Raw genomic sequence first — 26,780 nt, forward strand, 5'->3', positions numbered from 1 at the left:
TGGAAAAGGTCTGTAATGCCAAGCGGACCGCTCGCAACTCCAAGAAGTTGATATTGATCGGGTGCAGATCCTGGGGTTTCCACAACCCCTGGGCCACGTGGGAGTTGACATGGGCGCCCCACCCCAGGAGGCTGGCATCCGTGGTAAGGATGGTATAACGAAACTGGCCAAAAGGGGAGCCCTGACGCAGTGCCGGGGATCTCCACCATCTCAGGGAAAGTCGTAGTTCGTGTCGCACGGAGATCAGATGATGCGTATGGCTTAGACGCCGTCGCTGGAATGGGAGTAGAGTCCACTGAAGCAGCCGGTAATGGTAACGGGCCCAAGGAACAATGTCCACGCAGGATACCAGGGTTCCCAGTACCTTGGATAGGAAGGACAATGGGACTCTCCGTTGCCGTTGTAGACTGTTCACTAGTGAGCAAACGTTGATCTGCCGCTCCGGAGAGAGATACACCCTCTGGGAAACTGTGTCTATTACCGCACCCAGGTGGATGAGCCTGGTTGCAGGGACCAAGTGACTCTTTGGCACATTGATCGTAAAGCTGTGGTGTTGTAGTAAGGCCAACGTGGTCTGCAAATCCCGGTGTGCCGCCCTGCGGTCTGTAGACAGGAGGAGGATGTCGTCCAAATATGCTAGGATCCGGATTGGTTGGGATCGTACATCGGCCAGCAGCGCGTCCAAGTGTTTTGTGAAGGTACGCGGGGCCGATGACAGGCCAAAGGGCATTGCCTTGTATTGATAATGGACGTGGTTTAGACAAAAACTGAGAAATTGTCGATGGGTGTATGGGGACGTGCAGATAGGCCTCCTTCAAGTCGACTGAGGTAAGAAGGTCCCCTGCCCGAACGGAGGCCAGGATGAAACGGAGGGAGCTCATCTTGAACCTTCGGTAAAGAACATACTGGTTCAAACGTTTGAGGTTCAAGATGAGTCTGCAACCCCCTGACGCTTTGGGTACGAGGAACACTCTTGAATAAAATCCCGTACCTTTGAAATTGTCCGGAACTGGCTCGATTGCTTGGATCTGTAAGAGGTGGTAAATCTCCTGTTCCAAGAGAGCCCTCTTTGCGGGATCCTTAGGTACAGGACAAGTTACGAAGTGACGCGGAGGAGTGTGCAGAAACTCGATTCGCAGTCCCTGAGAAACAGTTGCTAACACCCAGGGGTCTGGAGAAGTAGTCCGCCAGACCTCGCTGAACCGCTGTAACTTGCCCCCCAAGGGTGTGTCGTGTCGGCAGTCACTTGGAACGTCGAAGGTTCCGTTGCTGGTATCCCCGGAAGGGCCGTCTTGTCTGAGAGAAACCTCTACCCCGATCTTGGGAGTAAGATCTGTCATTTCTATAGGGCGTCGAAAAGTTACCCTGGGAATAAGGTCTGGCCGGCTGTGACGTGGCCGACCACGAGTCCCACCGAAAGGGCTGACGAAGGGAGTACGGGCCAGTCCTGCGGTCCTGGCGGCGGTAAGATCTCGGAAGAACCTTCCTCTTTTCCTTATCCTCCACCAGGACAGGCTTAAGAGCTTCCCCGAACAGTTTTGTGCCCTCAAAGGGAGCCGAAGACAATGTCCACTTCGACTTGGCATCCACCTGCCAGTTCCTCAGCCAAAGTAAGCGCCGGGACGAGATGGTTGACGCCATAGCCCTTGAGGCAAATTTAGCTGCATGTAGCGTGGCGTCTGTAGAAAATTCAGCCGTCGCTAGGAGCTTGTTTAAGTCCTGCCTCAGTCGGGTCTCATCTGAGCCCAGCCTCGCCTGGACCTCCTGGATCCACATGATGAATGCCCGATTGAAAAACGAGGCAGTGGATGCCCCCCGAAGAGCCCAAGCGGCCATCTGATGAGTCTTCTTCAGGAGAGTCTCTGCCCTCCTCTCATCAGGTTTCAAGTTATCAGCAGTCTCTGATGGCACAACCGCATGGGAGACCAATGTGGCCACCGGTTTGTCCACGGGGGGAAACTGTAGCAGATTCTCCAGGTTGTCATCGAATGTATAGAATCTGCGCTCTAGGTTTGAAGGCCCTTGCGCCGCCGCTGGATGTTGCCATGGGCGCTTAATGTTTTCAAGAAATATTTCCAGTGCAGGAACCTTGTCTGATTCCCTGGTGGGTTCTTTGCACAATTTATTTATTTATTTATTTATTTATTATTTGGATTTGTATGCCGCCCCTCTCCGCGCCGATGTGCGCGGCCCATCTCCTGGTTCCACCGGAGTCGCCGATCCCGGCACATCCAAGGCCTGTTTCGCCTTGTGCAATAAAACCCGAAACAAGGAGGGTTTAAATAGGCCGGCCACTGCGGGTTGCTCAGGAAAAATGAATTCGTCGTCCGACAAACCGTTCCCGTGGTCGCTGTCCTCCTCAAAATTGGAATGATCAACAGACATAGAACCCAACCCAGTAGGGGGCGGTGGAGCTGACCAGATATCTCTGGGTTGGGTAGCCTGTGATGTGAAGGCATTAGGACGCTGGGTTGCCGCCGCTATGCCCTGAGTATACGCATTAGCGATAATGTCCTGTAACGTTGGTGAAAAGGCTTGCCAAGGGTCTGTGTGGTCTCTAAGACCCGCTGCCGTTGGCGTGAAAGTAGATGAGGGAGCATAAGCTGTCTGCAACCCAACCTGTGGCAAAGCCTGACTATTAGAAGATGAAGGCCGTTCAGGCCTCGAGGCAGGAGAAGGCAAAGGTGGAGGGGGAAATTGTGATGCCTGCCTGTCAGGTGACCAGTCTCTCTCTGTTGCAGTGCCTTGGAGCCCCATTGATACAGCAGGTGAGAGAGCTGATGTAGGAAGTGGTTGAAAGGGACCTATAGCCAGTCCCCCTGGGTTGGGGGGGGACAAGGCCGCCTCCAAACGTTGCTCTAGGGCTTTGATTTTTCTCTCAGCTTCACGAAGAGAGGAGCCCGATTGGGAGGATTTGCTCTTAGGCTTGCCTGAAGCCTTGTCCTTTCCCTTTGGAGGTGCCTTAAGTGCTTGGGCCTGCTCCTCCCTGGCCTCGATTTGATCAGCCATTATCTTTATAGGGGCAGCGTACTCACAAGTCGAATCCAACAAGGGCAGTCACTGGCCTACACCGCAATTTCTCACTCGCAAGTGAGACGTGAGGGCAATCTGACAGCTAGGCTGTTCCTTTATTGGCTGTCAAGACACCACGTGACCCCCAGAGTCTGTCTCCGGGCAGAATAGGAGCCTCCACAAAGGTTGGCAACCTGCCCAGTTCGCGCCTTTTTAAAACGTTAATGAAAAAACGTTCGCGCCTTCGGGTGCCAGAAAAAATGGCGGGCGCGAGGAAGCCGCCTCAGAGTTAAGCGCCATGGCCATCAGAGCCGGGGGAAAACCTTGCCGTGCTGTCCAGGCAGCCATCCCTCCCCAGGGACTCTCAGGCACCCGCAAAGCCGGCCGCTGTCATCCGCTCCCTGCGATCGAGCGATCAGCTGTTCGGCGGCTTATAATGGCAGCCGCGGCCGCGGTAGCAGCGTTTTTTCTCTAGCCGCCCCCGTCAATGGGGAGGGGCGGCCCCCTCCCATCTGGGGTGTTTTGGGCTTAGTCTGGCCACGGGGGTCAGGGACTGACAGCCCAGTTGCTCCTCGTTGGGCAGTACCCACGGAGAGAAGAGGCCCCAAAAGGAGGAAAGGTGGGGGTGGTGCCCGCGGAGGGCAGAGACCCCAGCCAAACACGAATCTGTGTAAGAGAAAGGGAAAAACATTACAAAGTTCAAATACAATCAATTTTAATTACTATTTTTAAACATACTCATCCTAGAGGGAGAAAACTCATGTCCTTAACCTAGACTGAGTTTTTAAAAACTGGCTTCTTGGGGCAGCAAGGGGGCGGTACCTAATTATTATTTAATTATGTTAATTTAAAACTCAGTCCTACCAATAAGACTTGAGCTAAACCCATGCTGGACTCTCCTTCCAGAGGCATGGGAGAAAATGATTGAGGCAGAGAATGACAGGAAAGAGAGAGAAACAGAGAGAGAAGTGACTCTTGATTAAAAGCATATGGTAAAAGCACTTAAATAATAACAGAGAAAAAGAACCCAGCCCTCACCTGTTTTTATTAATAGTTATGTTTTTGGTTTTGCTGGTTGATTTAGTTTTAATAGTAATGGATTTTGGTTTTTTTAAATTATTAATTTCTTTTAATAAAAAAGAAGGGATATTTTTCTTATTTATTTATTTATTTATTCTTCTATGCCGCCTAGTCCCAAAGGGACTGTCGCTCAAACACTATACTTTTCCGCCCACACCGAAAAAAAATTAGAGGCAACTTCATATAAGGAAAATCATTACACAATGTTCTACAGATGGCACCTGCCACCAGCTAGACTTGCAAAAATGTATCCAAATTTATCACCACTATGTTGGAAGTGCAGGGAAAAACTAGGTACATATTACCACATCTGGTGGACATGTGAAACCACCCAAAAATATTGGTATAAAATCAAAATTATACTAGAACAAATCACCTCCCAGACTATCCATGCAAAACCCGAACTATTTTTATTAGGAATCATAACACAAAATTTTAATAAAGAAAACAGATATATTATAATTCACATTATTACAAGCGCAAGGATTCTATACGCACAATACTGGAAACAGGAAAAAAACCCAACCTTTTTATCTCTTTTGATTAAACTAATGGAATGTGCAGAAATGTCCAAGCTAACAATGGAACTGCAAAACAAGGATGAGACAGATTTCTACAAAGCATGGGACAAATGGTACCACTGGTTAAAAAAAGAAATTACTTAAAAATTATACATCAAGAAAAATGTCCAACTAAAACAACGGGTAAAACCAGTAAATAACGATATGAATCATAAAACCAAATTGAAACGATAAAATGTAAACATCGATCGACACAAATTTTGAACTACAAAGAAACTGAATGAACAAATTGATAAATCACTGATAAATGATGGCACTAGCAACTACGTCAAATACATATGGATAAAACTTCAGGAAAATCTATACCACCTATATGCTTAAACCACAGGCCGCAAAACATAGAAGCCCCAGCTCCAACGCTGGCCCCCCACACTCTTCTTACTACTCTTTTTTTGCTTTATTTTTCTATTCGTCCTCCTCTTGTATTTCTTTCCCTTTTTTCTAAATCCCTTTCCCTTTCTTTCCCTCTCCTTCCCCAATCACACATGCTATATAAGTAAAGTATAATTGCTAGAATGTACATTATATATGTACATTTCTATACCCTGTTTTTAATGTATATAACCAATAAACATATTTTTATAAATAAAAAAAATAACTGAGAGCGAATGGACCAGAGAGGATTAAAAGGAAGACCTTCATCAGGCAAGACAGAATAAACCAGAGTAAAAGCAGGAAAGGTGGAGAGAGACTGGACTATTTTGGCTGGTAAAAGGAGATCTTAAACTGTGAAAGTTAAGACTGAGAGAAAGTGGAGAAGAAGAGAGTACTCCCCCTCCCTAAAAGAATGTCAGATGCAACGGACTCAGTTTGAAACATAATAGAGTGAAAGTGTTAAATTGTAACATAAATTAACTAGACTTGCTGTTTAAGCATTTAAACTTCTCCTACTTCCAAAGAAGAACAACAACTGGAAGAAGAATTTTGTGGATTATTAAGATTTGATTTCTGGACTAAATAGTATATAAGTACAAGAATACCCCGATTGCATAATTAGATTAATTTATATTTGAACACATTTAACAGATAGCTTTGAAATCCTATTTTTGACTTTTTCCTCTTATTCTATTCTCTCTCTGATAGATATTATTTAAATATTATTATAGAATCAGACCATATAGAAAATATAGTAATAATAGTATATTAAGGTTATTATTAGAAGCATTAGTAAGGCAAACTTTATATAAGATAATTATATTAATAGATATTATAGAGTTACACAGAAATATTTGGAGATAAATTGTTGATATTAATTGTTGATATTGTTTTTGTTTAACAAATGCATATTCCCTTTGGATAACCTATTGTATTACTATTAAGATTTGTACAAACATAACATCATAACCAATTTTTTTTCCAAAGAAAGACAAACTTAAGTAGACCTTGCTATAGAAAAGAAAGATTTTTATTGTAAATTGAATGGTAGAATTGTGTGACCTCTTTAATATCTTCAAGATGTCTAATATAGCAACCATTCAAAAACTATCCAAGAAAACAACATCAAACCCAGTTTTGTCAACAGCTTCCCCCTCAACCCAAAGATCATTAGATAGTATGCTGATGGCAGAAAAGGCAGGAGGTCAAACTCAGTCAGTGCAGGTGACTTTATTGGCAATCCAGGAAACAATGATGAAGATGCAAGAAAAAATGGACCGAATCTATGAAAATGTGAAAGAGGACATACAGAAGGTTGACAGTAGAATTAGTAACCTGCAAAAAATTTTGGAAAAAAATAAACAAAGGATAGAAGTATTGGAGAAAAAGACACAACAGACTGAAAAGGCAGTAATAGCAGTAGACTAAAACATGATGATGCTAAACCACGAACTGGAAGATTCAATTCTGAATCTGGAATTAGATCGAGCGGCATTCTATCTACGTTTTCAGAACATAACGGAGAACAAAGAAGAAAATTTGGGTGAAATATTGACTGAGATAATAGCAAACATATTAGAGAAGGACAAACTAGAGGTAATGAATGGGCTGGATGAAGTGTACCGAGTATACACAAACTATGCACGAAGAAACAAATTACCAAGGGAGGTAATGTAAGATGCACGAGAAAAGAATTTTGTAATGAAATACTTAAGGCAACAAAAGAAGAGACTATAATCTATAAAGGAAAGGAAATAAGGATTCTAAAGCAAATACCTTAAAGGTTGAGAGATAACAGGAGGGACTACGGCCCATTGGCAAACCAACTTAACAAACGAAAAATCCTGTTCAGATGGTTGATTCCTGAAGGAATGTTGATTACATGGCAGGGAAAGAGATTTAAGATTGAAAACCTAGAAATGGCCAAAAAAAATTATGAACAGCTTATGTCAGAGGAGGGCGAAGAATTGGAAAGTAAAAGTCAATAAGAACAAATTTTAGAGGACACTGAAACAGAGAGAAGGGAAACTATTGAGGAAAAGGAACAAGAGATAGAAGGCATTAGAATAAGTGCTCAGAAAGAAAACAGAATAAATAGGAGGCAGCTACACAAGTAATAACACAAACAATAATGGATCAATCCATAAATTTAATATCAATAAACATTAATGGATTGAATTCGGACAGAAAACAGAAAAATGTATTTGCCAAACTTTTGAAACAAAATTTGGACATTGTTTGTTTACAGGAAGTCCACATAAATTGCCAAAATGAGAAAATTTTGAAACAAGAAAAATTGGGCCAATTGTTTACTGCCCTGGACAAAAAAAAAGAGGTATTGCTACCTATATTAAGAGAGAGAGAGAGAAGCAGAAAAAATTATGCGGATGATAAAGGTAGGATTTTGATGATTTCAATAAGGATTCATTTCACACAGATACTTCTGGTAATAATATATGCTCCAAATAAAGAACAGGATTTTTTTTTCAAAACCCTCACCAAAAAATAATAGAAACAAATTACCAGGACATGTGCCTAATTGGAGATTTCAATGGGATTGTGTCTTCCAAAAAAGACTATAAAACAGATAATAAAAAATTACTAAAAAAGAGAGGAAAACTTTACCTAAAACTTTCCATGAAATGTGTTATGAGCTTAATTTAGGCGATTACTGGCGGGAGTGTAATCCAGAAGCATAAGAATATACTTTCTTTTCTTGTCCCCCAGATCTTGGACAAGAATTGACATGGTGTGGGCAAATAAAAAATTACTGAACTTGATAACTGTTGTGGTTGGCTCTGGCCCAGCTCCTGCCCCAGGGAATGTGGAGGTGGAGGCAGGGGAAACGTCAACATGTCCTAGGCCTATTTTGTTGCCGGCAGAGACAGGGAGTGCAGTTTCCTCGGATGAAGAAGAAGGTGGGGGTGACTTGGAAGAGGGGGGCTTGCACACAGCCCAGGAAGCCAATCACCATTATCTTCGGTCGATTTGGATGACGAAGTGTTAGACCCATGCAGGCGCAGACTTATGCATCGAAGAGACCAATTGAGGAAATATTACAGGAGATAAGAGAGGCCACCTGTGTTTGGGTGGGGCTCCAGTAATTAGAGCTGCTTCTATCAATAGCAGCGTGCTAGTTTGGCCGTTGTGGAAGATTGTCTGATTGCAGTTCTTCAGGATCGTGCCTCGCTGTTTCTGAACTTTGAGGATTTTTCACGCCTTTGACAGAGTAAAGTGTGTGTGTGTTTCACTTCATGGGAAGAAGGAGGGCTGTGACGTTTCTTCACAGCTACTAGCTAAGTACTTAAGGACTGATTAAGGGACTTGTACAGCCTACAAGGTTGGTTTGGGGAAGAGTGTTCTTTGCAATACAAAAAGGGTGCTTTGTTTCTTTTGAATTTTGTGATAAAGGACATTGTTTTGAATTTTCAAACATGTATGTGTTTGAAATTTGTACCTGTGAATTTTTGGGAGGCTTCTACCAGAGAGCCTTGCAGAACAGATAACTACAATAGAAATAGGGACAAATGAATAGTGTGACCATTATCTTCTGAAAGTAACTTGGAAAGGAGAAAGAAAAAAGTTTAGAAATTGGACTTTGAATACTAAAATATTAAAAGAACAGAACTACATAAATCAGATTTAAAAAGAAATGGAAATGTTTATCAGGGAAAACAAAAATCAGGATACAAGTATTCAGAACCTATGGGATACGGCAAAAGCCTTCCAAAGAGGGGTGACAATCTCCTATCTAGCAAAAAGTAACTAAGAGAAAGGACTGCAGCAAAAGAATTTATTAGATAAATTAAAACAAATAGAAAAAGAATTACAAAAGTGCCCACAAAATTCAAAATTTATAGTAGAATAAAATTTGACGAGACACAGGCTAAATTTAATGGAGCAAGAAGAAATTGCCAAAAATATTAGATTAATAAAACAGGATTATTTTGAAAACGCAAACAAACCGGGTAGATGGCTGTCCTATAAAATAAAAAAGACAAGGAGAAAAAAATGATACAGCAACTTGAGGAGCAGAATAAAAAAATATATCACCAAACAGAAGAGAAGAAATTATATTAAATTATTTTAGAGATTTATATGCAAAGGATGAAATTAAGATAGAAGAAGTAACAAAATACTTGCAAGACAAGAACCTAAATACAATAGAAAAAGATGATGGTGATATGCTGAATAATACAATAACTAAAGAGGAACTATTATTTGCAGCGTCGAAGCAGAAAAATAATGAAACACCTGGACCGGATGGTTTTCCCGGTGAATTTTATAAGGCCACAATTGATATTATTGGAGATTTGATGTTGGAAGTTTATAATGAAATCCTACAAACAGCAATCTGCCCAATATCCTGGGAAGAAACCTACATCACATTAATTCATAAAAATGATACAGACCCAAATCAAATTTAAAATTATAGACCAATATCCCTATTAAATGTGGATTACAAAATTTTTACAATTATTGCGGAAAGGATCAAAAAAATCTTAAACAAAACTATTAATCACGATCAAAATGGATTTCTACCCACATGACAAATCAGAAACAATACTAGAATAGTTCTAAACATATTAGAATTTTACGAAGGTAACAGTAATAAACAATTGGCCATGCTTTTTCTAGATGCACAAAAAACCTTTGACAACTTAAATTGGGACTTCTTAAAACAGCAAATTAAAATTATGAAATTTGGTCCTAAATTTTAAAAAAATGATTGATGCTAATCAAAGGGCGAGGGTGAGGGTAAATGGTGACTTGACTGATGAACTTAAAATTTGTAAAGGTGTAAGACAAGGCTGCCCTTTATCACCCCTATTATTTATATTATCACTTGAAGTATTACTTAAACAAATTAGAAACAACCTGAATATTAATGGCACCAAAATTAATAAAGAAATTTATAAAACCCAAGCTTTTGCGGATGACTTGGTATTCTTCCTCGAAGAACCCAAATCATCAATAACCAATCTGTTAAAGGAATTAGAACTATTTTGGAAGGCCGCAGGTTTAAAAATTAATAAAGATAAAACCAAATTCTTACCCAAAAATTGCACTCAAGCACAAATAAAGGAACTAGTAAAAATTTCAAGATTGTAAACAATAAAGATAATTAAATACTTAGGCATATGGCTCACAGCTAGATACTCATCATTAAAAGAAGATAATTGTATAAAACTACATCACAACAGAAAAGAAGACCTAGAAAAATGGGGTAAAATACAATTATCGCTTCTTGGCAGAATTGCAATTATAAAATCAAATATTCTTCCCTGATGACTTTACCTATTCCAAACAGCTCCAATTAAATTAGAAAAAAAATTCTTCAAAAAAATTAATAGAGTTATATCAAAGTTCATATGGGCAGGAGAAAGCCAAGAATTAAATATAAAAATCTGATTGACAAATGAGAGGTGGGGGGCCTTCAGCCTATTTGATCTTGAAACTTACTACTATTCAGCCAGCCTCTTATGGATTAAGGATTGGATCACACTAAATAATCAAAGAATTCTCAAATTAGAAGGTTATAATCTGCAAGAAGGATGGCATGCCCACCTTTGAGAAAAAAAAGAATATCAAACACACACAATTCCAACAACATGCAATAAGAGGTACCTTACTATTCATTTGGAGGAAAATCAAAAATAAACCCTTTATAGAAATACCAAGGTGGTTATCCACCATGGAAGCCTTGATATACCCAAATGTCCTAGGAAATACTAAATTAAGAACATATGATGAACTGTTAGATGAGGATAGTAAGCTTAAATCTAGACAAACTTTAGAAGCTGAAGGGAAATTGATTCTGAAGAATATGGAATAAGCCCTAAATTAAATATAATAGACAAAATTTTATTAGGCTTAGCCACAAAAATGTAGAATTATTTAATAAAATTTGATAACTTAGAAGAAACAGTAAAAGACAGCATGTTGGCATGGATGAAGAATTTTGGGTATCCAATTCACTTAAAAGAATGGACAAAACTGTGGAAAGAAAACTATAAATTAACATTATCGGTACCATATAAGGAAAACCTCTATAAGATGTTTTACCAATGGCATTATGCTCCCGCCAGGTTGGCTAAGATCTATCCTAATATAGATCCCATATGCTGGAAATGTAAAAAAGATTTTGGAACTTACTATCACTTGTGGTGGCTATGCCCACAGGCTATGTTACCTGTAACGCGCACAGTGCGCTGGGGCGCGGGGAAAAACCAAGCTCAGCCCAGAGTTTTCCACGCCAGCGCGATGGAGCCGGTGCCCCGTGGGCTCTAAGCCTCGCTCGGCTTCTCCGGCTCTGTCGCTTCGTGCTGCTTCCCCAGGTGTCCTTGAGGTCAGCGGGCCCCTGTGCCGCGGGGGGAGCATGCAAGCCTCTTGCCTCCACTGCCTCCTTTTCCACCGCCCTGCTGCCTGAGCCTGTTTACAAGGGGCTGGTGGAAGATCTGATGTCACTTTTACTCTTTTCCCCCCCTATCTTTAGCAAAAGCAACATTGGGTCTTCCACCAGCCCCTTGTAAACAGGCTCAGGCAGCAGGGCAGTGGAAAAGGAGGCGGTGGAGGCAAGAGACTTGCACGCCCCCCCCCCCCCCGCGGCACTGGGGCCCGCTGACCTCAAGGACGCCTGGGGAAGCAGCACGCAACGACAGAGCTGGTCAGGCAGCAGGGGGCCCCTGACATCAAGACCTGCGACGGCCAGCAAAACTGCTGACACCAACCACCCGATCGCTGGGAAGGAGTCTCAAAAGCCTCCTGAGAGGGTTTAAAGCAGGACCTGGAAGATTCCCCCCACCCCCCCGCATTTTGAAAGGGAGAATCCAGCAGTCAAAAGAGATGAGAGCTGATCATTGTGAGTGCTGAGACAATGGGAGGAGTTGTAAAACTTCGGAGAGATGGGTGGGGAGTTGGTAGAGGGAGGACGACGCTTCGGAGAGGGAGGATGAAAAGGCAGGAGGGGCTGGAGCCAAGCGCCTGGCAGCACGTCTCTTCCCCACCCCGTTTCCCTCCAACACGACCGGGTCCCCCCCTCCCTGTTTTGGAGCCATTGGAATCTGTTCCAGGACGATCCTTCCTTTATTTCTTTATTGGCCAAGTGTGATTGGATACACAAGGGAGGAGAGATAAACATATGAGAGAGTGAAGGGGAGACAGAGGGAGAGGATGCAGGAATGAGAGAGACCTGGAAGGAGAGAATGAGAGAGAAAGAAAAGAGAAATGGAGGGACGAAGAAGAAAGAATGAAATGAATGGAGGGAAAGAGGATGGAAGGATCTTTGGGGGGTAATTTTTTTTCCTCTCAACATTCAAACAATACAATCTACCATCTAATTTTCCATGAATAAAATGCAATATTTTCTTAGTAACTAATATCAATCATCCCAAAAGTTGCAAAAGTCTTTTTTCTAATTTTGTCATCCAGTTACATACATTTCCTTTTAGTTAAATTCCCTCCTTAATGTTCCTTCAAAAAATATTTCTAACTTATTAACCAGTATGCCAAAGTGCTAAATTCAATTCCATTTATGCATTAATCCAAATCAGTATCACCTACTGCATATCTTATTATAATCAATACTTCTAACTTTATTAAAACAGATCAGCAATTCCTAAATTCATATATCTAAATAGAAAAATAGAAGTTAAAAAAAGAGCAAACAAAACAATACTCCAAGCTTAATCAACCCTTCTCAAACTCCAATTTCTTCAATCTGAGCAGAACTTTGAACCAAACTGTTTTCTTTTTTATTTTTTTGTATCCCCTTTTCCATTTTATTCTTTCTATTCTTCCTTCTAGGAAAGAAGGAATTTGTTAGAAAAATAAAGAGGTTATTGGATCAAACTTTGGACACTTGACAAGTTAGTTATGATGGTGGCCATGTCCCAGGGTTATGTGACATCTTTTGGGATGTTCAAGCAGGGATTCACTTAACAACTGTGGCAAGAAAGATGGTAAAATGAGGCTCACTTAATAACCGTCTTAATCAGGAGATAGAAGCATTGTCCTCATTGGTTCATTTACTGACCATTCAAAGTTGCAACGGCCATGAAAAAACTGACATGGCCCTTTTTAACACTTAGCACCTTCGCAGCAGCCCGATGATCAGAGGATCAAAACTTTGCTGCCGTTTCATTTTTATGACCGTTGCTGTGTGTCCTGAGGTCACGTGACCCCTTTTGTTTCTAGCCAATCCACGCCCAGGCATGGAAATGTGCCACTCAGACATTATATTTTTCTGCTCACACCGAAAAAAAAATTAGAGGGAACACTGCCCACAGGCACGTAATTATTGGCTGAAAATTAAAGGATGGATAAAAGATATACTGCAATTCGATATAGAATTAAAACCAGAGACCTATCTTCTAGGGCTTGTTAGAGGGCAATACGTAAAATCAAAATACTACCTGATCATCCATATAATAACTGCAATAAGATTAGCCTATGCACAAATGTGGAAAGATAATAACCTCCCAACAGATACTGTAATATGATTATAAACAAACTTATGGATTGTGCTGAAATGTCTAGGCTCACTTTTGAACTACAAAATAAATAAGAGAAAGACTTTTACACAATTTGGGAAAATCTTTATGAATGTCTTGAAACCAGAAGAAATAACTAATAAACAAGTAAATAATATATGGATATAATTGATAACTATAAATAACACAATAAAAATGTAAACAACTGATATATGGATTAGATAAAGCAATAAGGAGATATATAGAGTTTGCTTTTTGATTCACCAGGAATGCAAACAAAATGGAAATGATGTAACCATTTTCCTTTCTTTTTCTATTTTCTTTTTCTTCTTCTTCTATTTTATTTTCTCTCTTTTTCTCTTTCTGTCCATCTTTCTTGTTTCTCTTTCTTCTCTTTTGCTAGGTTTTTCCTTTTTTCCCTTCTCCCTATCCTTTATTTTCTTTATCTTAATTACATGTTTGTAAAAGTCGTTTACTATTTTTTTTAAATTGTATTATTTTTCTATTTGTGAATAAAAACTTATTTTAAAAAAAGTTAGATAAAGGATTGGATAAACCTATATAATAAAAGGATACTGATAATAAAGGGGCACGAATAGAAGATGGATTGGCATGCCAATCTGTGGAAAGATGACTCAAAAAGACAAACTACATTCAATGAACATTTAATTAGGAAATCCCTCTTAAAAACATAGCACGAAATCAAAAGGAAAAATTATATTAAAATACCAAGGTGGTTATCAACTATGGAGGCTATTATTTATCCCAATTTGATAGACCCTGCTAAAACTTTGAAATATAAAGATATTTTACACTCAAATGGAGATTTAAAAAGTAGGGAAGAATTAGAAGACCTAAATTGTAAGATCAATTGGTGGACATACACACAAATTAAATCTAGATATAATAAAGACAGAGAAGGTACAGGCATCGAAATAACCACACAACTACTAGATAAAATGTTGACAGGATCAGATGATAATATAATTACAAAGATATATAAATATTTACTAGAATCTGACAAGATAGAGGAAATTGTCAAAGGTCCCATGATCGCATGGGCGAAAAATGTTGGACACAGCATTCACCTAGTTGATTGGGAGAAAACATAGAATACTAATGGTAAAATCACAAAATCTGCTGCATACAAGGAACACTATTGTAAGATATTCTACAGATAGTATCTACCCTCCTCTAGATTGGCTAAAATATACCCAAAATTAAACGCAAAGTGTTAGAAATACAACAAAGAGATCGGCAACTTCTTTCACTTGTGGTGGTCTTGCCCCAAAGCAAAAGGATTTTGGAACACAATACATAGGTGGCTATCAGATATTAGAAAGGAGGAAATTGAATTCACCCTTGAAGGCGTGCTATTAGGAATTTGGAAGAAAAAATACTCCAAAAAACCTCAATATCTAATGACGCATATAATAACTGCTGTTAGAATATCCTACGCCCAATTATGGAAAAATGAAAGGACCCCATCAGAAAACAACACTATAGAAAAAATCTACAAATGCATAAAAATGGACAAAATGACTATGGAAATTAAGGGAATATACTATAAAGAATTTGACAAAAGATGGAACAATTGATATAAATGGATTGAGGATAGAAACAAGGTAGTATGATACAATGTGTTAGTGTTACACAAAAGCAGATAAACATATAAACATGATGTAGATAAAGTTTAAGGGAACACAAAAATAGATGGACAGAAAGCCATTCACATACATACCTCTTTATCTACCTGTTATGCTTATCTATCGATACCTTTGCACTTTCACAAGTGTATATACCTACTATCTACCCATCTTACCTACTACATCTATTTTATTTTCTTGAATAAAATACATTTTAAATAGATATGTTAATAAGAAATATGATGAAATGGACTATGATCTGTAAAACTATTGTGGTATATATTTATTTTTAATTAGTAAAAATTAATAAATAAACTTTGGGAAACAAAGACTTATTTAGTGACGCTCCAGCCTCATGTATCCCAGCGACCAGTCAGAGGCCACAGACCAGTGATGGGCTCCTACAGGTACAGTCAGATACGCAGTACCAGTAGCAAAATTTTGGTCAGGTACGCAGTACCTCTTCTGGTTTCAGGCTCATACAAATACAGTACTTGGAATAAGTGATTTCTTAATGCATCTCATTGTAAAACACATCCTCTTTATTTTTCCTTTTAACACATCAACTTTGCACGCAGTTTTCTTCTCTCCTCATCTCTATCTCAGCAATTAAGTAGATAAGCTTGGCTTTTCTAAAAAGATTCCATAAGTCATTCTAAAATTTATGGGCTAATCAGGGCTAGCCAGGAGTCATAAAAAGCAAGTAATAAATCACACATAATAGCTTACACTCCAGAGTAAGACCTGGACACCACCATCTTTAGATTGCAAGATTGAACGAATTCAGCTTCTCTTCCATTTTACACCCGGATGTGAGGTAATGGATTAATTAATTACTCACTCTAATATCTCCTCCCTCTTTCTTCCAAGAGTCTCTGAAAGCAGCTGAAACGAGCATCCCTTCATCTATCATCTCCCCCATTTCAGTCATCCAAACTCATGTGTATGTCATTAGCTCTGTGGTCTTCACTAATATTGCTAACTGTTGGTAGAACAGGGAAATTTACAATCTCTAAATCCCACTCATCCTCCGAATCTGAACATTCCTCAAGCTACAAGGGAGTATACACAACAATACCAGTAGCAAAATTTTGAATTTTTTTTCTTTTTTTCCCTTCTGGGCTCTGGGTATGTTTTTCCTATCACAGTAAATGAGGTTGAATGTGTATAATTTTAGAAGAGTTGCGCATGCTTGTACATAAACATACAGTTTATATCGTAGATAATGTATATTTTTGTGTGCCTGTGTATAATATGTATGTACACATATGGCATATATACATACAATTAAATAGTATATTTTGGATGTTCAGTAATAGTAAATAGAGAGGGAAATTGTATCTCTTTGAGGGAAGGAGAGGCCAGGCATCCTAATCTGAACCCTTGACGTGAGTGACATCAAGTTGGCCACCTTTAAGCCAGTCACATGACCTTTAAGCCACCCCCCTGTAACATGATTGTCAAGCCACTCCCACCTGGTCACATGGCTAGCAAGCCACACCCACAAAATAAGCCATGCCCACAGTGAAGTAGTGAAAAAAATTGTATCCCTTCACTGCCACTGAGTCAGCCTTCTCTAGTTCCCATCAGCTAAGCAATGCAGTCTGGTGGGCCCTAGGGGAAGGGTCTTCTCTGTGGCAGCTCTGACCCTCTGGAATGACCCCCCCCCCCGAGATTCTTACTGTCCCCACTCTCCTGGCCTTCCTGAAGGCTTTAAAAACTCACTTTTGCTGGCAGGCTTGGGGTCACTGAGCTCTAACATTTTGCTCCGGCTGTTAGTATGACTGTAATATGATTACAGGATTTTATGACTTGGTTTTTAGACTGGTTTTATAATTGGGCTTCAAAATTGTTTTTGTATTGTTTTTACATGTTGTGAGCCGCTCTTAGTCTTGGGAGAAGGACGGCATATAATACCAATTAATAAATACCATATTTTTCGGAGTATAAGATGCACCGGCGTATAATTTAATTTTGGGGGAGGAAAATAGGGGAAAGAATCTGTTTACCAGATATTCATCTGGCTCGCGTTCTTAGTCTGGTCAGCTTCAGCACATTATTTTATCGCCTGGCTAAGGTTTAAAAAAATTTATACAAAGAGCTTGCAAGCCAGTAAAAGCTGGGAACACTGTTAGCACCTAGTTAGGGCTGGAAAGAAACTTATTCAGAGCAAGTTAGAGCAATGAAAAAACCCTGCGAAGACTTAGGGCTTGGAAAACATTCTTCGGAGAGAAACAACAAAAGAGCCTGCAAGTAAGAATTGGGAAGATTGTTAGCAGCTAGTTAGGGCCGGGGGGGGGGGGGGGAGAGCTGCATTCAGAGTATAAGACACACCCAAATTATCAGCTTCTTTTAGGGAGGAAAAAGGTATGCCTTATGCTCCAAAAATACGGTAAATAATAAATAAATCTCCAATATACTGAGAACATAAATAAATGCCAACATAAATAAAACATAACTTGCAATTATTTTATATAATAGAAATGAGTGTAATGCAAAGGGTAACATGCGATGTTAGGTGTGGTAGCACAGTGGTTAGAATGTAGTGTTACAGGCTAATTGTGCTGACTGCCGAGGGTTCAATCCTGACCATCTCAAAGTTGACTCAACCTTCTAGCCAAGATCAATAAAATGAAGACCCAGATTGTTGTTTGCAATATGTTGACTCTAATACCGCTTAGAAAGGTCTGTAAAGTACTATGAAGTGATACGTAAGTCTTAGTAGTGCTATTGCCATGTGAAAGAAATACATTAAGGATTACAGTCTGAAGGCAGAAAATTAGGAATAATATAATCTCATCAACTATGAGACATTAATGGAAAAAATAATTATTATAATAATAATAATTTATTAGATTTGTATGCCACCCCTCTCCAAAGACTCGGGGCGGCTTACAACAATAAATAACAATGTTACAATGGAAAACAAATCTAATATTAAAAAACAGCTTAAAAACCCATCATTTAAAAACCATACAACACACACATACCATACATAAATGTAAACGCCTGGGGCAGGTGTCTCAGTTCCCCCATGCCTGGCGATACAGGTGGATCAAATCTAAAGTGATGATTAATTACAAACAAGGCAACCATATGTATATGAGTCCTCGGAGAGGGGCGGCATATAAATAAATAAATAAACAAATAAACAAACAAACAAACACATATATACATACATACATACATACATAAATACATACATAAATACATACATACATACATAACTCACTGCAAAACACAGTTAGCAAAGTTAAAGGCAGACATGAGATTGCTTCTGAAATTACTTTATTTGGTTTAATCAAATTTAATCTGAAGTGGATATGGGTATTTTAGACTGAAAGAAAATGACTGATTTTTAACTATGGTTAACATCAATAATGAAAAGATCAAGCTATTCAATCACAGAAAGAAAAAAATTATTTTGATGAAAACTAATGTAGCTACTGACTATGATCAGAAACAGATGTAATCAACATTTGAAATGGTATGCAAAAAATGTCTTGGAAATGTTGTAAAGGTATAAGTATTTGATATAGGACTTAAAGCTCCGAAAACAACTTCTGATAAAGAGAGGAGATGTATAGAACCCCCTTTTTATGCTCTACATTTATTTTGTCTTTTGTACTGTCATTATGCAAAAATTCTAATAAAAATTATAAAAAAATGAAATGGAAAGCAAAATTAATTTTACTTTTACCTTCTACTACATCAGCCACATTACATGTAGGATCAATACTCCCAATATGTTTTGGATGAGCAGGATTGGTGACTCCACCAAAAAGCAGTGCTATGAAGATAAAAAGACAATTGAAATACTATTATTTCTTAAAGAATTAAAAATTATAGCTTTCTATTCCATGCAAAGGAAAAACAAACCTTGTTAAAATCCTTCGTAGAAACATAGAAGATTGACGACAGAAAAAGACCTCATGGTCCATCTACCCTTATACTATTTCCTGTATTTTATCTTAGGATGGATGTTTATCCCAGGCATGTTTTCATAAAGTAAAATTTCATAAAGTAAATATTACCATTAATAAATTATAAATATTAAAAATGTATTTCCAACAATTGCAAAGAAATTCTGGTACAGACAAAATGTACACTGGTAACAACACTATGCTTAAGTGTTTTTTGTCAGGGCAACCTGGTCTACCCAAATATGGGACAGAACATACTGCTTTCACTTTTGCCTTTCAGCGCCATCCAGAAACCTTTGCGGCAAACTATTTTTGTGTTAAATTTATATTTACCGACAAAGAAATAAAGGGAGACTAATATAAACCTATTTCAAGCTATTTAGTTCTTGTCAATTAGCCATACCCTTCTGAGATTCAAACCCGGGCTACTTACATATTAGGTAGATGTATTCATCTCTAAACCATGGGCTCTCTTCACTTTGTCGACTATACCAGTAGAGATTGAAATAGATCTATACTAATATCCCTTTTTTTCTTTGTTGGTAAATATAAATTTAACACAAAAATAGTCCTGAAAGTGACTGCCTGAGTAGGCTCCTGGAATGGGACTGAAGTACAAAAGTGGAAGCAGTACACTCTGTCCCATATTTGGGTAAAACAGGTTGCTGTGATTAAAAAACACTTAATCTCTCCGCTGGTATAGCTGATAAAGTGAGGAGAGCCCATGGCTCAGAATAAGGGTCCTCAGGCTTTTTAAAAAGGAGGCCAATTCATGTTCCTTCACACTGTTGGGGAATCAGACCAGCTGGGTGGATTGGCTAGATGGTCATGTGACTGGGTGGTCATGGTTCATTTGTTTATTGATATGGATTTTTATGTTTTACATCCATAATTTTTAGATAGTTTTATCTTGCTATTGTTTGGCACCAAAAGTCAGCTTTGGTGAACTGCTTTCATCAGGATCTAAGACAAAAACATTTAAAATGACCCAAAAGCTAATGCAGCTTCTATAAAAGCATTTGCAGGACTGAACTATTCATATAAAAACCTGGGCGAGATTGCATCATTGCAGATATTCAAATGCAGTACCTGGCAAGGGAGTGGAGATAAAACCTTTCACAGCAAAGCCCATTAAAAGTTTGATCTTGAGTGAGACATGGATTGGATCACCTTATTTCAGAAGGAGTTTAGTGGCATCTTTTATTTTATTGAAAACCAAATTAAAACACTGTGATTAGCACAGTCCTCATATAAACCCCTTTTCTCATAATATGAACTCATTGGTTCTGAAATATGAAGCAGAAAGAAAGAAAAAAAAGCATGTAGGGGTTTCCAAGTGAGAAGAGACACAGAGACAGGGAGTGAGAGAGAGCAAGACATACACCTACTCCCTTCTACCTTCCACTTGCTCCCTTCCTCCAATTCAATCTTACTTCCGGACAGAGGAATGTGCGCTGGAAATACATATTGGGGGGACACTGGCCCATGTCTTCTGACCCTCTAGCAGTCGCCCAGAACTCTCCACGCTCCTCCATGCCTAGGTTGCGGGGGGGGGGGGGAAGCAGCCCTGACACCTCTGCTCCTCTTTCATGGCCCCAGCCATCACTGCCCCGGGAAGGCACAGGAAGCAAAAAACAGCATGCCTCAAAGGCAGCAACCAGTTTACACTGCGAGTGACAGGCCAGGCCTCCACCATCCAACTCACCAATAGAGGCACTTCTGCTGGGCCATTCCCTCCCACTGGGCTGTTGTGCTCAGCATTCGACAGGGGAGGGGAACACTTCCCCACACTGCCCCCTTCTTTCATTTGGCCCTGCCAACAAGGGAGAAGGAAGACCAGGCTTGCGATATTGGACCCACCCTTGAAGATCCGCCTCCACCATTCTCTTCTGACTGAGCGCAGTGGGTGCAGAGCGTGTCTCCCTTCCCTGTCCTTTGTGGGTAGCTGTGGTGAGCTTTGTAATCCCTGTGGGCTGGAAGGTGAGGCTGAGGGCACTCAGCCCTCCCCCAGTCCGCATCCCACAGAACAGCTGCTGGGGGCAGCCAGGGACCATGTGGCTGCGCTGCTGGCATCACCCTTGCACTAGCCAATCCTCACCTGCCCACCTTAGCAGTGAGCAGACCTCCATGGGCTGGAAGAAAAGGGCGATAACTGGGGAGGCCAGGGGTGGAACTTAATCACCACTGTACATGGGCCAGATAGATTATGTAAGCAGGCCATATCCATCCTGCAGGCCATAGTTTGAGGATGCCTGTCTTAGAGGCTAATGCACCTACCTAATATGTAAGTAGCCCAGGTTTCAATCCCAGAAGACTATGGATAGTTGATGAAAGCTAAATAGCTTAAAATAGATCTATACTAGTCTCTCTTTATTTCTTTGTTGGTAAATATAAATTTAACTACCATGCTTTTTTCTTCAATAGTACTACTTTTAATTCCTGCATACAATGTACTACAATACAGATTAGCCTAATTTCATGTTGTATTGAATGGATCCCTTTTACTCAATCTTTTAAACATGTCATGAACAATCATATGAAATGTCCCTATGCTCCTCAAAAACATTCACAATCTCTTGGTTTTGAGATTTAGCATAAGGAAAGATTTAGAGAAAGCTTCTGTGGCTCTTGTTTCTTAGTAGACCTGTAAAGAATTGCTCTGTAATCTATACAGTGCCCAAGACAGCTTGATAAATTTGAAAAGAATTAAATGATCATATCAATAAAACTAGAGATGGAATAATATTTAATACTAAACATAGAGTACATAATTACAACAAATGCACACCTTTTAAAAATTGTATCTGTTACCTATCTTTGTGATTTAATTCATATAGGTAGTCAACATAACATCTGGAAAAATCAAGATTGGCTTTATGCAAACTTAAAAAAAAATTCTGAAATCATTATTTTATGTCAAGTAGCACAAGTCTTACATGACTTTACCAATGCTGTGTTTCATTAAATATCATTTAACCCTGCTGTTCTGTTCGGGTCTGTGAGACCCGAAATCAAGGTTTGAGACCCTGTAAAAAATTTTCCCTGCATATCTGAAACTTGAAATTTCATGACTTTTCATCATTTCAGGGGTTCTCTCTATGAGAATTTTTTTTGGGGGGTGGGAGGTTTCTTTCTTGCTGAAAAAAAAAAACTCCCTAATGTTATGTTCCCGGGTCACCCTGACCCGGACCGAAAACTCTTCATTTGCAGTGCTTATGTTTGGTCTTTTTGAAAGCTTTTTTCACTTGGAAAGTAGTCTGAACATTTCTTCACACAATGGAATGAAAATTGAACTGAAAAAATTAATCCTTATTGGTTTATTTTGCCCATAAATGTGCCTCCCCCCCCGTTTTTGTGAAAGTTTTTTCAATTTATGGATAGTTTTGCTTGCAAAATGCAGTCTATTTTACTGGAGTTGGTGTGGGAATGGTACCTTGAACATTTCTGAATATAAGAAAAATATAAAGGAACTGAAAAAAATGATTCTTACTGTTTTTTTAACATCAGAAATAAGGCATCCCCCCCCCCTGGCTGCTTGCAACAATTTTCACTTTTTATTTTTTTATGCTCCAAATCCGAAATATTCTTTAAAATCTTACGCATTCATTTACTCAATTTAACAATGCTGATCATCAAAAAAATATTTGTGGGGGTGGGGGAAAAAATTTTTTTCTTGGCAAAAAAAAAGTCACATTTACTCTGTTCGGGTCATATAGACCCGGATCAAAATGATTTTTTTTAGGTACTTGAATTTGGTCTTTTTGAAAACTTTTTCCACTGGAAAACTAGTTTGAACATTTATGAACATAATGATATGAAAATTGAACTGGAAAAATTGAGACTTATATTTTTATTTTGATCAAAAAGCCCCTCCCCCCACCCTTTTTGAATTTCGTGTCAATTTATATTTTTTAAGGCTACAAATCCCTAAGGAATTTTCCCCCAAAAGGTTTGATATACTAAATTGAACAATCCTGAACATAAGAAAAATATAAATGAACTGAAAAAAATGATTCTTATTGGTTTATTGTTTTATACTCGAGTATAAGCCTACTCGAGTATAAGCCTATTTGAGTATAAGCATGGGGGCCCATTTATGAGCAAAATAAACCAATAAGGATCATTTTTTCAGTTTAATTTTCATATCATTATGTTCAGAAAGGTTCAAGCTACCAATCCCACACCAAAATAGAATAGTAAAATAGAATGCATTTTGCAGGCAAAATTATCAATAAACTCAAAAGTTTTGATATACTAAATTGAACAATCCTAAACATAAGAAAAAATAGAAATGAACTGAAAAAAAATGATTCTTATTGGTTTATTTTTGAATATAAGACCATATCATTTTATACTCGAGTATAAGCCTACTCGAGTATAAGCCTATTTGAGTATAAGCATGGGGGCCCATTTATGAGCAAAATAAACCAATAAGGATTAATTTTCTCAGTTCAATTTTCATATCATTGTGTGCAGAAATGTTCAAGCTACCAATCCCACACCAACTTTAGTAAAATAGAATGGATTTTGCAAGCAAAACTATCCATAAATTGAAAAAACTTTCACAAAAACGGGGGGGGAGGCACATTTATGTGCAAAATAAACCAATAAGGATTAATTTTTTCAGTTCAATTTTCATTCCATTGTGTGCAGAAATGTTCAAACATGTTTCCAGGTGAAAAAAGCTTTCAAAAAGACCAAACATAAGCACTGCAAATGAAGAGTTTTCGGTCCGGGTCAGGGTGACCCGGGAACATAACATTAGGAACTTTTTTCGAACAGAACAGCAGGGTTAAACCTTGTTTTTAAAATAAAATGGTCCTACAGAATATCCTAATAAGCAGCCTTCAGATCAAACCTACTTAAGTTCATAAAACTGGTATGTTATGACCTACTTACGGTAATTTCCACTTAAGAGGGTAAGACAACCTACAATTACCCGAGTACAAACATACATACAGATCATGCTATTCCCTTTGGGGGGGGGGGGGTAAGCAAAAGTACACAAAAAGGGTAAGAAATAGTAAGACAAAGAAATTAAAACATGAGAAAATGAAATCGCTTTCCCCTCAGTTATTACAGCATTACACACTGCCTTTTTGTTCAACTTTTTTCTTCGCTCCACTATCATCTCCACATGAATCCTTCATAGAGGCAATAAAATTATGTCCTCTAGCTGATGTACATTTAAAATCATTCAGATTCTCAGTCAAATAATTGCATCATCCACATACATTCTAATACCACTCCAAGCTACCTTATTCATTTATACATAAAATATAGGGATACCACCAATCCTTGCCTTATTCTCTGCAGAATGTTGACCATTCCATTTGTTTTATTCCATGATCACACAGCATTCAGCAACCAACTTTCAAGTTGATATTTATTCCAGAGACAAAAAATAATTTAACAAATTATTTGTTAACAGCTTCGTGTCAACAGCCCTGCCTATGCTGCTGAAGGAGGTGGCCGGGTTGGCGGTGGAATTCGCCAGACTTATTGTCCTGGGGGACTTCAATCTGCCGTCACTCAGTGTTTCCTCTGGATTGGTACAGGAGTTCATGGCCACCATGACAGCCATGGACCTGACTCAAGTAGTTCAGGGTCCGACTCATGAGGGTGGACACACACTGGATATGATATTCCTCTCCGAGCAATTGAATAATGGTCTGAGACTAAGGGGCTTAGAAGCATTGCCTTTGTCATGGTCAGACCATTTTCTACTGCGGCTTGATTTCCTGGCTCTAATCCTCCCCCGCAGGGAGGCGGAACCGATTAGGAGGTTCTGCCCTAGACGCCTGATGGACCCTGAGGGCTTTCAGAGGGCGCTTGGGGTTTTACCAGATTCACTCGTCCACAGCTCGGCAAAGTCTCTTGCTGAGGCCTGGAATAAGGCTGCGACGGAGGCTCTTGACCGGATTGCGCCATTGCGACCTCTCTGTGGCACTAGACCCCATAGAGCCCCATAGAGCTCACACCAGAAGAGGCGTCTAGAGAAGCGATGGAGGAAGAGTAAGTCTGAATCCGACCGAACACTTGTAAGAGCTTTTATTAAGACCTACAAAGTGGCGCTCAAGGCAGCAAGATGCGCGTACCATGCCGCCTTGATTGCATCAGCGGAAACCCGCCCGGCCGCTCTATTTAGGGTGACCCGCTCCCTTCTAAATCAGAGGGGACTTGGGGAGCCCTTACAGGGTACTGCCGAGGAATTTAACTCATTTTTCGCTGATAAAGTCGCTCGGATCCGGGATGATCTCAACTCCAATTGCATAGCAGTATCAACTGACAATGAGTCAGTCGAGGTGACTGGGGCTAAACGTCTTTGTCCATCAGTCTGGGAGGAGTTTGACTTGGTGATACCTGGTGAAGTGGACAAGGCCATTGGAGCTGTGAGTTCCGCCACCTGTCTACTGGATCCGTGTCCCTCTTGGCTGGTTTCGGCCAGCCGGGAGGTGACACGGAGCTGGGCCCAGGAGATTGTCAACGCCTCCTTGGGGAGGGGGTCCTTTCCGGCCCTTTATAAGGAGGCACTTGACATTGGAACACCATCTTTCGGCTGTGGCGAGGAGGGCGTTTGCCCAGGTTTGCCTGGTGCACCAGTTGGGGCCCTATTTGGACAGGGAGTCATTGCTCACAGTCACTCATGCCCTCATCACCTCGAGGTTCGATTACTGCAACACTCTCTACATGGGGCTACCTTTGAAAAGTGTTCGGAAACTTCAGAATTTCCGAAATGCAGAATGCAGCCTCAAGAGCCATTGTGGGGCTCCCTAGATTCGCCCACGTTTCTGCAACACTCCGTGGCCTGCACTGGCTGCCGATCGGTTTCCAGTCATAATTCAAAGTGTTGGTAATGACCTTTAAAGCCCTACATGGCATTGGGCCAGAATACATCCGGAACCGCCTTCTACCGCACAAATCCCAGTGGCTGATAAGGTCCCACAGAGTTGGCCTTCTCCGGGTCCCGTCGACCAAACAATGTCATTCGGCGGGCCCCAGGGAAAGAGCCTTCTCTGTGGCGGCCCCGGCTCTCTGGAATCAACTCCCCCCAGAGATTAGAACGGCCCCCACCCTCCTTGTCTTTCGCAAATTACTCAAGACCCACCTTTATCGTCAAGCATGGGGGAGTTAAGATATTATTTCCCCCTAGGCCATTACAAGTTATGCATGGTATGTTTGTGTGTATGTTTGGTTTTACTATAAGTGTTTTAGTTTTTTTATTAATTGCATTGTTACATGCTGTTTTTTTATCATTGTTGTTAGCCGCCCCGAGTCTGCGGAGAGGGCAGCATACAAATCCAATAAATAATAATAATAATTTTAAAAATGTTTTCTCTAAATAAATGAACATATTGCAAACTATATGCTGTGCTCTACTATAAGCTGGCAGAAAATATTAATATTTGTTAAAAACAAAACTTGATCTTTATGGTCCCTGTCCAGAATGATGTTATACTTCACATATACCTCTCTGCATCATCTCTTAAACCTTTTCAATCAAAATATTGCAAATACAGTGGTCCCTCTATTATCGCAAGGGTTCCGTTCCAAGACCCCTCGCTATAATCTATTTTTCGCGATGTAGGGTTGCAGAAGTAAAAACACCATCTGCGCATGCGCGGCCTTTTTTTCTATGGTCGCGCATGCGTAGATGGTGGAGTTTGCGTT

General features: G+C 39.9%; 1 protein-coding gene across 2 annotated transcripts in view; it reads right to left on the minus strand.

Moving 5' to 3' along the window:
• PDK3 (pyruvate dehydrogenase kinase 3) overlaps positions 1-26,780 on the minus strand; it is a 238,026-nt gene that overhangs the window by 78,736 nt on the left and 132,510 nt on the right. The window contains exon 5 of one of the 2 annotated variants that reach the window (XM_070750692.1): positions 18,887-18,976. The exons of the other annotated variant lie outside the window; for it this stretch is intronic. Coding sequence (XP_070606793.1) covers positions 18,887-18,976 — 90 coding nt within the window. The remainder of the gene's footprint in view (positions 1-18,886; positions 18,977-26,780) is intronic. 2 annotated transcript variants of the gene reach the window in all.

This window comes from Erythrolamprus reginae, chromosome 4 (assembly GCF_031021105.1).
Source record: "Erythrolamprus reginae isolate rEryReg1 chromosome 4, rEryReg1.hap1, whole genome shotgun sequence".
NCBI lineage: Eukaryota > Metazoa > Chordata > Lepidosauria > Squamata > Dipsadidae > Erythrolamprus > Erythrolamprus reginae.